A 13,747-nucleotide genomic window follows, 5' to 3' on the forward strand; every position below is an offset into this window, starting at 1 on the left:
GTTTCTGCAGTAGTGAGTGGGAGCAGATGGGTGGGTGGTCAGTAAACTGGGCCTTCCTCCTCTTGAGCTGGGCCAGAGTCCCTGAGGTGGGAGGGCAGCTGTTGCGAAGGGCTGGCACCCCAAGGTTGGCCTGAAGAACCAGAGGAGGTTGGGATCTCAGGCTTTGTTTGCAGAACTCGGTGATTTCTTCTTGGAAGCCAGAACCCTGGGGGATTTGCATATGTGTTCTACTAAAGGCAAGCACCCAGCTTTCCATCCTCCACCTTTCCATCTGTCAACACCATCAATTAGCCCATTTATTCGTCAACCCATTGGTCATCTATCCATCATCAACCACCCACCATCCATCTACTGGTCCAGCCATTGATTTGTCCATCTTCCTCTCTTCCTTCCCTCCACGCATCCCCGATCATCATGGACCATCCACGTGTCCTTCCGTCCTGCAACCTCTCTCCAACTTCCCTCCCTCCCCATGTGTGTCTGGACCCTGAAGGAGGCTTTGAGAATACAGAGATGATAGGACACTCCCCCACTCTCCAGTAGCTCACAGTCTTGTGGGGATGTCAGACGTAGGGGCCATTTTAACGGTAATGTTAGTTAGTTAGTTAGTTAGTTAGTAGTGTTCCAAGGGTCTGGGAACACATTGTTTTACCTGAAGACTCTTGGATAACAAGTAGGAAAAAGTTTCCCCCTTCTTGATCCTAAGCATAAGTATCTTTTATTCTCAGCCAGACAATATTAAGAAGGACGGGGATTGTTGTTTTGCTTTGTTTCATTTCTTACTTTTTAAATATCTTTTTTTAAAAGATTTTATTTTATTTATTTGACAGAGAGATCACAAGGAGGCAGGCAGAGAGAGAGGGGGGAAGCAGTCTCCCCGCTGAGCAGAGAGCCCGATGCGGGGCTCCATCCTAGGACCATGAGATCATGACCCGAGCCGAAGACAGAGGCTTAACCCACTTAACCCACCCAGGCGCCCCTTTAAATATCTTTTATTGACATATAATTTACATTTAGGAAATTGTGTATATTATAAGTACACTGTTTGATTAATTTTGAGAGACTGAACATACCTGTACTCCTCACACCCATTTAAACTAAGAGAACACCAACAGCCCCCCCCCCCCCAATTTCCCATAGCCTTTCTAGTAGTTTCTCCCAATCAAGGTTAACCATTATCCTGACTTCTAACAGCATAATTTTCCCTGTTCTTGAACTTTCTTTTAGTAGACTTACATACTGATGTTCTTGTTTGTATTTGGCGCCTTTTGCTAAGCATTTGCGAGATACAACAGTTTTACTGTTGTCAGTCATTCATTCTCCTTGCTGTAGAGTAGGGGTTGACAAACATTTTCTGTAAGCGGTCAGATAATATAATATTTTGTGGATCATATGATCTCTGTTGCAACTGTTCAGCTCTGTCCTTGTAGCATCAAACAACTACTGACCATATACAAATGAATGTTTGTGGCTGTGTTCCAATAAAACTTTATTTACAATGGCAGACAGTGGGCCAGAATTGGTGAATGGGTTGGTCCAACCCCTCCTGTGCAGTATTCCTAGATAACATAAGATTTTTAGCAACCATCTGAATATATTCTGCTATCCCCAGCCAGGTTTTCTACAGTGTTAGCAGGGAATTAGGTTAGTTTGCCTTTTTCCTAGACTTAGGAGCTCAGACCTGAGACTTTTTGGGAGAAAGACGTAAGTTGGCTCTAAGGTCCCTGATAACTTTGGGACTCTAAACCTCCAGAGCACCTTGGCATTGACATTTGTGTCTCATCTGCTCTTCTCCTCTTACCCAGCTATACTGAAGGTGGTGTCGTCTGTCCTGCAGCTTGGAAATATCGTCTTCAAGAAGGAAAGAAACACAGACCAGGCATCCATGCCAGATAACACAGGTTCTTCTTGCCTTTTCTCAATAATTGACAACTTGTGGGATGGGAAGGAGGGTCACATGAAGTCTTTGCTTGTTTTTTTGGGTGAGGGTATTAACAAGAGCCAAACTAACTTACTTTCACTGACTTCTGTCTTTGTTAGACTTTTACTGCTGATGATCCCACAGTGGGAAGTTCTTGAATCAGAGCGTGGGCTGGGGGGCGGGGAGGGGAACTAATAGTTTTAGATCAGACAGAAAGGATCTTTAGGGAGCATCAATTCTAACCCCAACCCCATTATTTGTTTTGTTAAATATTTCTGAACATGGGCAATCTGCCAGGGCCCGGGGGTCATCAAGAAACCCCATAAGAACAGCCCCATTCGTCATGGCACACACAGTCTTGCTGGGGAGACAGAGCTCAGGTTTCTCTGCAATTAGAACTGCCAAATAAAATCCAAGATGCCCAGTAAAACTCGAATTTCACATAAACAGCAAATATTTGTATTGCAAGCTATATAATTGTATAATACATTGTATGTTCTTGGCAATATTTGGAAAGTAATCACAATCTGTAAATATTGGTTGTTCATATGAAATTCCAGTTCAACAAGCATCCTGTATTTTTTTTTTTCTAAAATTGACAGCCTTACCTGCAAATAAGCAGTGTCTTGTATTATGGAAAGGTTGCATGGTTACCCCCTTGCTTGTGGGGGCCTGAGCCAAAAGGGTGATTTAAGCCCCCGGCTTGTCCACCTGTTGTCGGTGTGCCACTGGCCTGGGCTGTATATTGTGTTGCTTTCCGAAGCTCCTGGAACTTCCCCTTCATGGCACCTGTTGTGTTTTTCATGGGGTACACTCCAAAATACGGCAAGTGAAAAGACTTCTCTCACCGAGGAGAAAACTTCAGGGAACGACAAACCAAAAGCCCTCATTCAAAGCGACGGGACAAAATCCTAAAATCACACTGTGTATCAACTGTCACACACGTGCAAACCATCAGGCACCACTAGTGGTCGCACGGAGGAAGCGTCATGGAACCTCAACCTTTTGAGGAAAAGGTTTAAAATGCAGATATTCAATAATATAACAAGAGTCCCCCCTCCAGGATGGACACTTGTGAATATGTTCTAATACCATTTTGTCTTTCAAATGAAACCGAGTAGCTGACAGGGACGTCCCCTTGGCCTCCCAGCGGGATTCTATTCTCCTCCTCCAGCCTCAGCAATAGCGCCCCCTAGTGTGACAAACAAAAATGTCTCTGATGATTGCCAAATGTGCTGTGGGAGCAAAATCATCCCCAGTTGTGAGCATTGGCTGGTCTAGAGAGAGAGAAAATGAGTGTTGTTCCTTTACCTGCTGGTGGGAACTCATCTTGTGAAAATACCACGATATATTTGTTCATTTCCATATTAGTGGACATTTCAGTTTTTTCCAGTATTTTTCCAACACAAAGAATGATGGGACACACATCTTGGCTCAATGGGACACATCTTTATTGGTAGCTGGCCAAATGCTGAGCATTTGATGTGCCTTACCTCATTTAAATGCATTGGGCGCCTGGGTGGCTCAGTGGGTTAAGCCGCTGCCTTCGGCTCGGGTCATGATCTCAGGGTCCTGGGATCGAGTCCCGCATCGGGCTCTCTGCTCAGCAGGGAGCCTGCTTCCCTCTCTCTCTCTCTCTCTCTGCCTGCCTCTCCGTCTACTTGTGATTTCTCTCTGTCAAATAAATAAATAAATAAAATCTTTAAAAATAAATAAATAAATAAATGCATTGACATCCCAACAAGGTACCAGGGGGCCCATTCTTTTTACAAGCTGAAAAAAGTAAGACTCTAGGAACTGAAATGGTTTTTCCAAAATCACGTGGTTAGGAAGTGGGAAAGGGGCAAGGGCTTGGACTTAGAACTGTCTGACCCTAAGCCCCTCCTTGAGGGCATACTTCCATCCCACCTCTTAGCAAAACACTGGGGATGAGGTCACCAATGACAGCAGTTTTCAGGACTCTTTCATGCTATGTTCACTACCATCATGCTCCATTTCTCTAAAAATATCCGATGTACACATAGATCATAAATATCTCATGTGATGGGCCTCCCTTCCTAAGCCTTCTCTTTTGTGATGCTCTTAATGTGCTTTTTTCCTCCATCCAGCTGCTCAGAAGGTTTGTCACCTCATGGGAATTAATGTGACAGATTTCACCCGGTCCATCCTGACTCCACGTATCAAAGTTGGGCGGGATGTAGTACAGAAAGCTCAGACAAAAGAACAGGTAATGAAACAATTGCTGTTGATTTTTGCATGTGAAATGACTTCTGTGCTTGCCTTTTATTGCTGCAGAATCATCCATCCTTCCATCCATCCATCATTCATCCATCCATCCATCCATTCATTCATCCATCCATCTGTTCATCTGTCCATCCATCCATCCATCTGTCCATCCATCCTTCCATGCATCTATTTATCCATGCATCCATTCATTGATATATACATACATCTGTTCATCCATCAATGCATCTTTCCATCCATCTGTTCATCCATCTATTCATCCATCTGTCTGTCCACCCGTTCATCCATCCATCCGTCCATCTATCCATTCATCCATCCATTCATCCATCCGTCTATCCATTCATGCATCCATCCATCTGTTCATTGAACAGTCCACCCATCCATCCACCCGTTCATCCATCCATCCCTCTGTCCGTCCATTCATCTGTCTGTCCATCCATCCATCTGTTCATCCATCCTTCCATCTGTCCATCCATCCATCCACTCGTTCATCCATCCGTCTGTCCATCCATTCATCCGTCCATCCATCCGTCCATCTATCCATTCATCCATCCACCCATTCATCTATCCATTCATCCATCCACCCATTCATCCATTCATCCATCCATCCATCTGTCCATCCATATGTCCATCCATCCATTCATCCATCCATCTGTCCGTCCATCCATCTGTCCATCCATCTGTCCATCCATTCGTTCATCCATCTGTCCATCCATCCATCTATCTGTCCATTCATCCATCCATCCATCCTAACTTATTTTCGCTGACTTCTGCCTTTGTTAGACTTTATACTGCTGATGATCCCTCAGTGGGAAGTGTCCATCCATCCATCCATCCAACCATCCATACGTTCATCCATCCATTCAGTCATCCATGTATCATCTATTCATCTTTTCATCCATCTGTCCATTTCTTTATTCCTCATCCATCCAATACTAGAATATTCAAAGTCCCATATCAGGTTGTGAAGATCCAGTACTGAACAAGAGCAGCACAGTACCGTACTCACGATCTCATCTTGATCGCTTAGTTGTACATTCAAGGTCAGACCTAAAAGATATGTTTTTGAAAATGGCTGTGTACCTTTTCTAGAGGCAGCACTGACCACTTCTAAATGGTCCCTCTGATGCAACAGACTCTCCTCAGTGCCAGCTCCCCTGATAGGAAGTATTTAATTAGGCACACAGTTATTCCTTAGGTCTGGCCACTCAATTCCTTACTGCCACTTTTCTACTGGGTGTAGAGATGGTGTAATTTCCTTTTTTTGTTTATTTTTAAAGGACTGATTATGGGTAGGAGGGGAATAAAAGTCTGAGCTGCTCACCAGGCTTATCTGAAAATGTGGCCCACTGGAGATGACCATGTTCCTTCACTTGTCTCCACAGGCAGACTTTGCCATAGAGGCTCTGGCCAAGGCCATCTATGAACGTCTTTTCCGCTGGATACTCACCCGTGTGAACAAAGCCCTAGACAAGACCCACCGGCAAGGGGCTTCATTCCTGGGGATCCTGGACATTGCTGGATTTGAGATCTTTGAGGTACAGCTTGGTGGGATCCTGATAGCCCTGGTCTTGACTCTTTGGAATGAAGTCTCCTTTGGAGAAGCCATTATTTCAGAGAAGGGCAGGCAGATAACTACTTAGACTAGGAGGCTGTCTAGCTAAGGTTACACCCTCGAGGGTGTAAGAAATGTACTGGTTTGTGAAACTGAGAAGGCCAGAGCTTCAGCTGGGTCCAACAGGCAAGACCTGATCTCTTCCACCTCTCTCCCTCTCTCTCTTTCTTTCCTACCTCTACATTGGTTCTGTTCTCAAGCTGGTTTTCCCCTCATGGTGGCAGAATGGCTGCCACAGCTCTAGATTGCCTTTTGGCAACCCCAGAAATTCTGACCAGCCGCAACTGCTCCCAATAGTTGTAAGCAAAATCTTCCAGTTGAGTTTCACTCCCTCTCACTCCCTTGAGCTGGGCCAAGCCCTGTCTTCAGGGTCTTGCTGTACTTCTTGTAATGGGGATATGACTACTAGATCCCACACCCACAGACTAGAGGGACGATCCCAGTGAAAGGGAAGGTCTGGAGATGGACAGATAGTCTGAAACACATCTACGAGAGAATCACTCCTTCTCTGAGTTTCATCATCCCCATCTGTGCATTGGGGGGGTGATGAAGGACCCTGCGTAGTTGTTCTATGCATACATCACTGCACAGCTGAAGGAGATAAGCATCCTCAAAACAGCATGTGTGGGGGCCCCCTGGCGTGAGAAGAGCCAGTCCCGTGAACTCTAGGCAGCCCTTGTTGGGACTCAGCCCGCTCTGGACTCTGGTGCACAGACTGCCAGCCACGGCGCTCTCTCGGGGCCGAGCTACCCTGGGTGCCCTGTCCTCTGACCAAGACGCTCACCGGGCCTCCCCGCTGTTGCGCACACTCAGGTGAACTCGTTCGAGCAGCTGTGCATCAACTACACCAACGAGAAGCTGCAGCAGCTCTTCAACCACACCATGTTCATCCTGGAGCAGGAAGAGTACCAGCGGGAGGGCATCGAGTGGAACTTCATCGACTTCGGGCTCGACCTGCAGCCCTGCATCGAGCTCATCGAGCGGCCGGTGAGGGCCCACATCACACTCGCATGCGTGTGTGGCCTCCTTCGGCTGTGGCACGTGGACCCTGCCCTCGCCCCACGGGTGCACGGCTTCCCCCGCCACCAAGTCCTTGTGAACTCGATCACACTGTCCCTTAGCCCACATTTGGTTCTCAAAGGTACTTTCTTTTTTTTAATTTCTCTTTCCCACCGCTCCTCCCCACTCCTTCCCTTGGACTCCCCTTCCCCCCCCTTCTTTAGCATTCCTTCCCCTCCATTCCCTTCTCTCCCCTCCCCCCTCTTCCCCTGTCTCAATCATTCATCCCCAAAGGCAAGGGTCTTTGTTTTGTCTGCTCATGTACCCCTAACTCCTAGAACCACACCCACAGTAGGCACCCAAGCAACAATCGTTGAATGACTGTGTACTAAGCACCAGCTCTGTGCCGGGCCCCCTCTTCAGGGGCTGGGAATGTAACCACGGACTGGATGGACCTAGTCCCTGGCCTCCTGAAGGAGCAGACATGAAGCCAGACAGATCCGCTAAACGCTCTGATAGGGCCTATGTGGGGAACCATTCAGGGAGGCCAGCTTTGGATACAGCAGTGAAGAAACGCTCAGAGCGCCTGGCCAGCTCGGTCAGAAGAGCATGTGACTCTTGATCTCGGGGTCCTGAGTTCAAGCCCCTTGTGGGGTGTAGAGCTTACATTTAAAAAAAAAAGAAAGAAAGAAAGAAAGAAAAGAAATATGCCTCCCTGATCTGAGTCTAAAAAGTGAAGACCATTTGTGCAGAGTAAGTGGCAAGTGTGTAAGTTTGGCTATGTTCCTAGCACCTTGGCTTAGCCTGTCGGGGCTACAGAGAAGGGCTTTGTCCAAAGGAACCCTGGAGGCGAAGTTACATGTAAATTACGTGGAAAGCAAATTACATGTAAAGCAACTTACATGTAAAGCAACAAGTTCAGGTGGGCTGTTCCGTGTGTTCTGCCCACTAGGGGGCAGCAGCAAACACATTCTGCTGGTTCCCACCCGTCCTTCCCCAGTGCAGGTCCAGGGTAATTTGAGGATAGATCTGTGGGAGTGGAAGACACAAATCCATCTTTATATGTAGGCAGAAGAGGTGACATGGCGTGTTTCGGGGACTAACTCTTTCTGGAAAGCCCGAAGCACGGGCACGCTAGCTGGGATCCTGCCTGCCTTGTTTCCCACAGAATAACCCTCCTGGTGTGCTGGCCCTGCTGGACGAGGAGTGCTGGTTCCCCAAGGCCACAGACAAGTCCTTCGTGGAGAAGCTATGCACGGAGCAGGGCAACCACCCCAAGTTTCAGAAACCCAAGCAGCTCAAGGACAAAACGGAGTTCTCCATCATCCACTATGCCGGGAAGGTACCAGCCGTGGGCCCCAGGGCTCTCTCCGTCCCCCAGGGACCAGGCGGGGTGCTCAGAGCAGGAGTAATTTAGGAATGGCAGAGCCCAAAGGTGTAAATCAAATGTAAACTAAATCCAAGCAAGTCTTCCTATCTATTAATCTATAAGCGAGATATTTATACAGATATATTCTAATCTCTATAACGTATTCCAGGCAATTCTTTCTCGTATAGACCCTGACTCCTTCTTGCTACCATTTAAACCGAAGAGGAAGGGCCAGATGGGATGGGAGAACTGATAAACACACTTTGGGGCCCAACAGACCCCTCCCTTACTGCAGCCTGGAGCTTACCACAGCCAGCTTCTGCTGTCCAGGAAAACACGTGATGGAGGTCTCCCTCCTCCTCCTCCTCCTCCTCCTCCTCCTCCTCCTCCTCCTCCTCCTCCTCCTCGGTAATGATGGTCATCACATGAGAGCTGTAATTACCCAGGAGCTTCCCCGAGGCTCCCGAGGGTCCTGGATAACGTGGAAAAAAACCACAGCTTGGCCTGGCCTGCAGAATCTGAGTATTTTCTTGTCTCTCCAGTGCCCTCCCCTCCCCCGCCCCGCCTCGTGCAAACAGGCAAGGCCCTGAACCGGACATTGGCAAACCACGGCCCACGTGCCACATCTCACCCACAGCCTGTTTCTGTAAATGAAGTTCTGTGGGCTCACAGCTCCTATGTTTACATAATGTCTTTGGCCGCTTGTGACCCATAGTGACAGAGATGTCATGCCCTGTAGCGCTGGAAGTATTTACTATCTGGGCCCTTTACCAAAAAAAAAAGTTTGCCAAATCCTACTCAAACTCAAGGGAGTGTGCATTCCCTTAAGCACACAAAAGAACGCCTTCCTCTTTCCCGCTTTCCAAATGGCTCTTTTCTGTCCCCTCTCCCATCAGGCCTGGCCATCCCCGTGGCAACTCACATCCCGTAATAACCCCCCAGAGCTATTTTACGGGCTGTTCCCCTTCAACATCACAATCATAAAATGAAGGGTTCTGCCATTGTCCATGTTCAAGTCAGGAACTGGAAAAGCTTTATCGATCCCTTTTCTGTATATTGATGTATCAGAATCTCTGAGGTACAGCAGTTACACTCATCAGAGAGGGGACGTGAGGTCCTCACACGTCATGGGATTGTTGCCAAGGCCCCTCTTCATGAGAGGGGAGCCTTGGGGGTGAGGGAGGGGTTTTGCCATCTGCAAAGCTCTCCAGGGCTGGAACTCGAACCATCCTCCTGGGCTCTGCAGAGGGAGGGCTGCCAGAAACTAAGAGAAGCAGGAATGGAGCCAGCAGGGGGCGCTGTTGGCCGAAGCCCCCATTGTCACAGGTTCCTTCAAAGAACTGATCTGCTGGACTCATCATGGGTGTTTGAAGATTTCCATCACGGAGGCTGCTAATGCCATTTCCTCTCTGACCTGGGAAGACCCCAGAGGGAAACAGGAGCCCCTGGGCCCTGGCCTTAGTTAGTCACAGAGGCAGACACCCTTGACCAGTGTGGTGATGCTTGCAGGTGGACTACAATGCCAGTGCCTGGCTGACCAAGAACATGGACCCGCTGAATGACAACGTGACTTCCCTCCTCAACGCCTCCTCGGACAAGTTCGTGGCTGACCTTTGGAAGGACGGTAAGAGCCGGCTGGCCGGAGCTGGGGGACTGGGTACAGAGGGCTCTGCCTCCTTCCAGGTGCCCCTGGTTCGCACACCTGCTCCCAGGAAGGGGTGGGCCTGTGTGGGGGTGGGGAGAGGACAGGGTGTGCAGGTGCTAGTGACAACTTGTTGATGCATCCTGCCACTTCCAGAGTGATGACCCCTGACCCCTCAGTCCCACACCTGGGGCCCAGGAAGACACGTCTAAGTCAAGGGACAAGCAGTAACAGAGCAAACAGTGCAGGAGGCATGATGACTTCCCATCTGGGGTCAGAAAGACTCAACTATGATCTTCTCTTGGCCACACACTAGCTTTGTCATCGTGGCTGAGTCTCTTGATGTCATTAAGCTTGAGTGTCCTTAATAAAACCAGGAAGAGAAGCATAATCCCCATAGGGTAGAATCAGACCTGGGGCTCTCGCTTGAGCATGCATCAGGGTCTTCTGGGGGGCTTCTTGAAACTCAGATAACTAGGCCTCAGTCCTAGAAGTTCTGATACAACAGGTCCAGGTAGGGCCTGAGAATTTGCATTTCTAACAAGTTCCAAGGGGGTGGTGGTGGGGCTGGTGTTCTGGGGACCAGAACTTGAGTTCCCTCTGAGAACCAGAGAAGAGCTAATCCATGTTGAAGTGCTTACATCTGCCAGTCCCATAGTGAAGACTCAGTACATGCCTGCTTCCGTGAGGCCTTTAGGGCTGATGGGGTTTTCTGCTTTTGTTCCTGGACCTTGGTGCCCGCAGCAAATTGTGTCCTTGCACAGGGCCTGTCAGCCTTGGGCTCATAGGCCTGGACAACTTGTTTTAAGCATGGTAGAAAATGCTGGAGGAGGGGTTCTGTTGTACCAACATTTACTAAGCGCTCGCCATGTCCCAGGCCATGGGATGGGGTAATGGGATCTCACCCTGAGATTTGTGACCGTTTCAGCAAGACCCTTCCCTGAAGGAGCCCAGAGTCTGGCAGAAGACAGAAACAAGCAAAGACATTATGACATGGGGTCATATGACCTGCCTGAGTACAAGGCACAGAAATAGGGCATCCTAATGCCAGTGGAGTTGAGCTGAATCGTCATCAGCCAACTGATAGAACTGCAGTCTATGAGGCGCCTGGGTGGCTCAGTGGGTTAAGCCTCTGCCTTCGGCTCAGGTCATGATCTCAGGGTCCTGGGATCAGGTCCCGCATTGGGCTCTCTGCTCAGCAGGGAGCCTGCTTCCCCCACCACCACCCTCCTGCCTCTCTGCCTACTTGTGATCACTGTCTGTCAAATAAATAAATGAAATCTTAAAAAAAAAAAAAAAAAAAAAAAAAAGAACTGCGGTCTATAGACTACTTCATCCCCCAACAGCAGAATGCACATTCTTCTCAAGCTCCCATGGAATTTCCACCAAACTAGACCACATTCTGGTCTATTAAACACACCTTAATGAATCTAAAAGAATAGAAAGTATACAGTGCCTGCTCTTCGACCACCATGGGATTAAACTAAAAATTAGTAAGAGATAGATAGCTGGAAAATCCCCAAATACCTGGAAGTTAAATGACACACTTCTATTTTTTTTTTAAAGATTTTATTTATTTATTTGACAGAGAGAAATCACAAGTAGATGGAGAGGCAGGCAGAGAGAGAGAGAGGGAAGCAGGCTCTCTGCTGAGCAGAGAGCCCGATGCAGGACTCGATCCCAGGACTCTGAGATCATGACCTGAGCCGAAGGCAGCGGCTTAACCCACTGAGCCACCCAGGTGCCCAAATGACACACTTCTAAATGGCACTTGGGTCTTGGCCCCCATGTCTTATTTAGAAGTGTCTGGGTGTGTTATTTAATTTTCTCAAGTGAAATTTTAAAATATTTTGAACTTAAAAAAACACACACACACACAAATTACCAAAATTTGTGGGGTGCAGCCAAAGCTGTGCCTTGAAGGAAATTCATAGTTATGCCAGTGGTTTTGGCTTGGATGGGCAGCATGGGAGTCTCTCATTTTGTTCTGAAAGAAAAAGAACCTTGGTGGCTGTGATGTCACACCAATAACACCACCACTTATCCCTTGTTGAGTCCCTATTAATATGCTAGATTCCTACCTTGGAGTGTTTGCTATACATTGTCTCCAGAATATCGATTCTCTGAAAATCTACCTAATCACTCACTAAGCTTATCAGAGAGATCACCCCCATTACTCTTTCTCTCCCTCTTTACCCTGCTTTATCTTCCTAGGTATGTCTCACCGCTTGGAATATTGTGTACTTGTCATTTTTGGTCTCTTTCCAATAGAATATCCATAGAATATGAGCTGGGATTATGTGTGGAGACACAGGGTCATTGTTCATAGCTGTGTTTGTGGGGCCTGGTGCATAGTAGGCTCTCAATAAATATTTCTTGATAGGTGAAGGTCTGAAGGCAGGCAGGAGAGGTAAACCTTATTCACTTCTTCCTGCCCTAGGAAGTAGGTGCTGGTTTGACTCCCATTTTGTAGGAGAAACTGAGGCACAAAATGACACCAGGCCAAGAGAGTGGCAAGAGAAGGATTTATTTCCAGGTCTCTGTGATAACCTAAGAGAGAGAATTTGTTCTTTTTGTCACTTCAGGAGCTTTCAGATTTCCCAAATAGACAATACATGAAAAGCAGACCTCTACACACCTCCCCTTACCTGTTGCTAGAGGAAAGGTGCTGATTCGCAGAGGAGAGAATGGGGACAGTGCCCACCAAAATGGAGCAGATAACTTGGAGTCTCCACTCCCTGGGCCTAGTCCTCTGGCTTATTGTTGGGGTGGAGGGCCCCTGGGTGGGCCAGAGGCTGACACCAACATTAATGTGCCCCACAGTGGACCGCATCGTGGGCCTGGACCAGATGGCCAAGATGACAGAGAGCTCTCTGCCCAGTGCCTCCAAGACCAAGAAGGGCATGTTCCGCACCGTGGGACAGCTGTACAAAGAGCAGCTGGGGAAGCTCATGACCACCCTACGTAACACCACACCCAACTTTGTGCGCTGTATCATCCCCAACCATGAGAAGAGGGTGAGACCACCTGCCTGGCTTCTGGGGGTGGGGGCCAGAGTGTACTCTCTGGGGATATCATCAGGAAGCTTTGGGGAAAGCAGACCAGGGTAGAGAGGAAGGAGGAAAACCTCCATACCCCACGGGCTCCGTCTGATGCAGGTGGAAGGTTGTCTGAACTGGGTACCCACTCCCCACCCTGGAGGCAAAGGAAGGCAAGGAGACAGAAGGGACTTTGAGCCTTGGACTTTTGGTTCAGGGCATCGAATCGTTCATGCATTCATTATTCTAGTCAATATAGGCAATCTAGTCAGTAGAGCTGCACCTGTGCCAGGGACTGAGGATAGAGTGCTGGATAAATCGGGATCCTTGCCTGCAGGTTTCTTCCGGTGATCTAGTGCAGGGATGCTTAGCCGGGGCAGTGTCCCCCGGGGACATCTGGCCACGTCTGCAGACTTCGTTGGCTGTCATAACAGGGAGGGAGCTGCTGTTCAGATCCAGTGTAGAGAAGCTAGCAATGCTGCTAAATGCCTTATGGCACACAGGGCAGCCCTCACAGATGGAAAGCAGAGACTAAGCCCAAGATGTCAATGGGCTGATGTCGTGGGAGACCTGCTGGGAGAAAGAGATGCACAAGCCGATATGCACAACGCAGCATGGTAAATTACAAGAACACCATGCAGCCAGGGCTCCCACTCCAGCCTTGGGGCTCAGAGAACGCTGCCTTGGGAGTGAGTAGGCATCAGCTTGGTGAAGTGGAAGGCAGGGTGGGGAAGGCATCCTAGGCAATGGGACCAGTAGAAGCAACGATGTGACCTGAGAAGCGAAAGGTCTAGGTAGCAACTGGGTCATTTCATGCTGACCTGTGATGGTGTGAGGCAGGGATTGGGGAGAGATGGGGCTGAATCCTTTGGCAGGAGCTGGGTCGTGGCACTCCTTGTGGGTTGACCAGAGGAGGCCG

The 13,747-nt window shown here is 48.5% G+C and overlaps 1 protein-coding gene across 5 annotated transcripts in view; it reads left to right on the forward strand.

The window, feature by feature from the left end:
* Positions 1-13,747, forward strand: part of MYH11 (myosin heavy chain 11) — a 110,465-nt gene that overhangs the window by 68,364 nt on the left and 28,354 nt on the right. For all 5 annotated transcript variants that reach the window (XM_059415254.1, XM_059415256.1, XM_059415257.1 and 2 more), the window contains 7 exons: positions 1,806-1,901; positions 4,030-4,148; positions 5,551-5,703; positions 6,594-6,767; positions 7,948-8,121; positions 9,658-9,772; positions 12,614-12,807. In XM_059415254.1, coding sequence (XP_059271237.1) covers positions 1,806-1,901; positions 4,030-4,148; positions 5,551-5,703; positions 6,594-6,767; positions 7,948-8,121; positions 9,658-9,772; positions 12,614-12,807 — 1,025 coding nt within the window. The remainder of the gene's footprint in view (positions 1-1,805; positions 1,902-4,029; positions 4,149-5,550; positions 5,704-6,593; positions 6,768-7,947; positions 8,122-9,657; positions 9,773-12,613; positions 12,808-13,747) is intronic.

This window comes from Mustela nigripes, chromosome 11 (genome assembly GCF_022355385.1).
Source record: "Mustela nigripes isolate SB6536 chromosome 11, MUSNIG.SB6536, whole genome shotgun sequence".
Classification (NCBI taxonomy): domain Eukaryota; kingdom Metazoa; phylum Chordata; class Mammalia; order Carnivora; family Mustelidae; genus Mustela; species Mustela nigripes.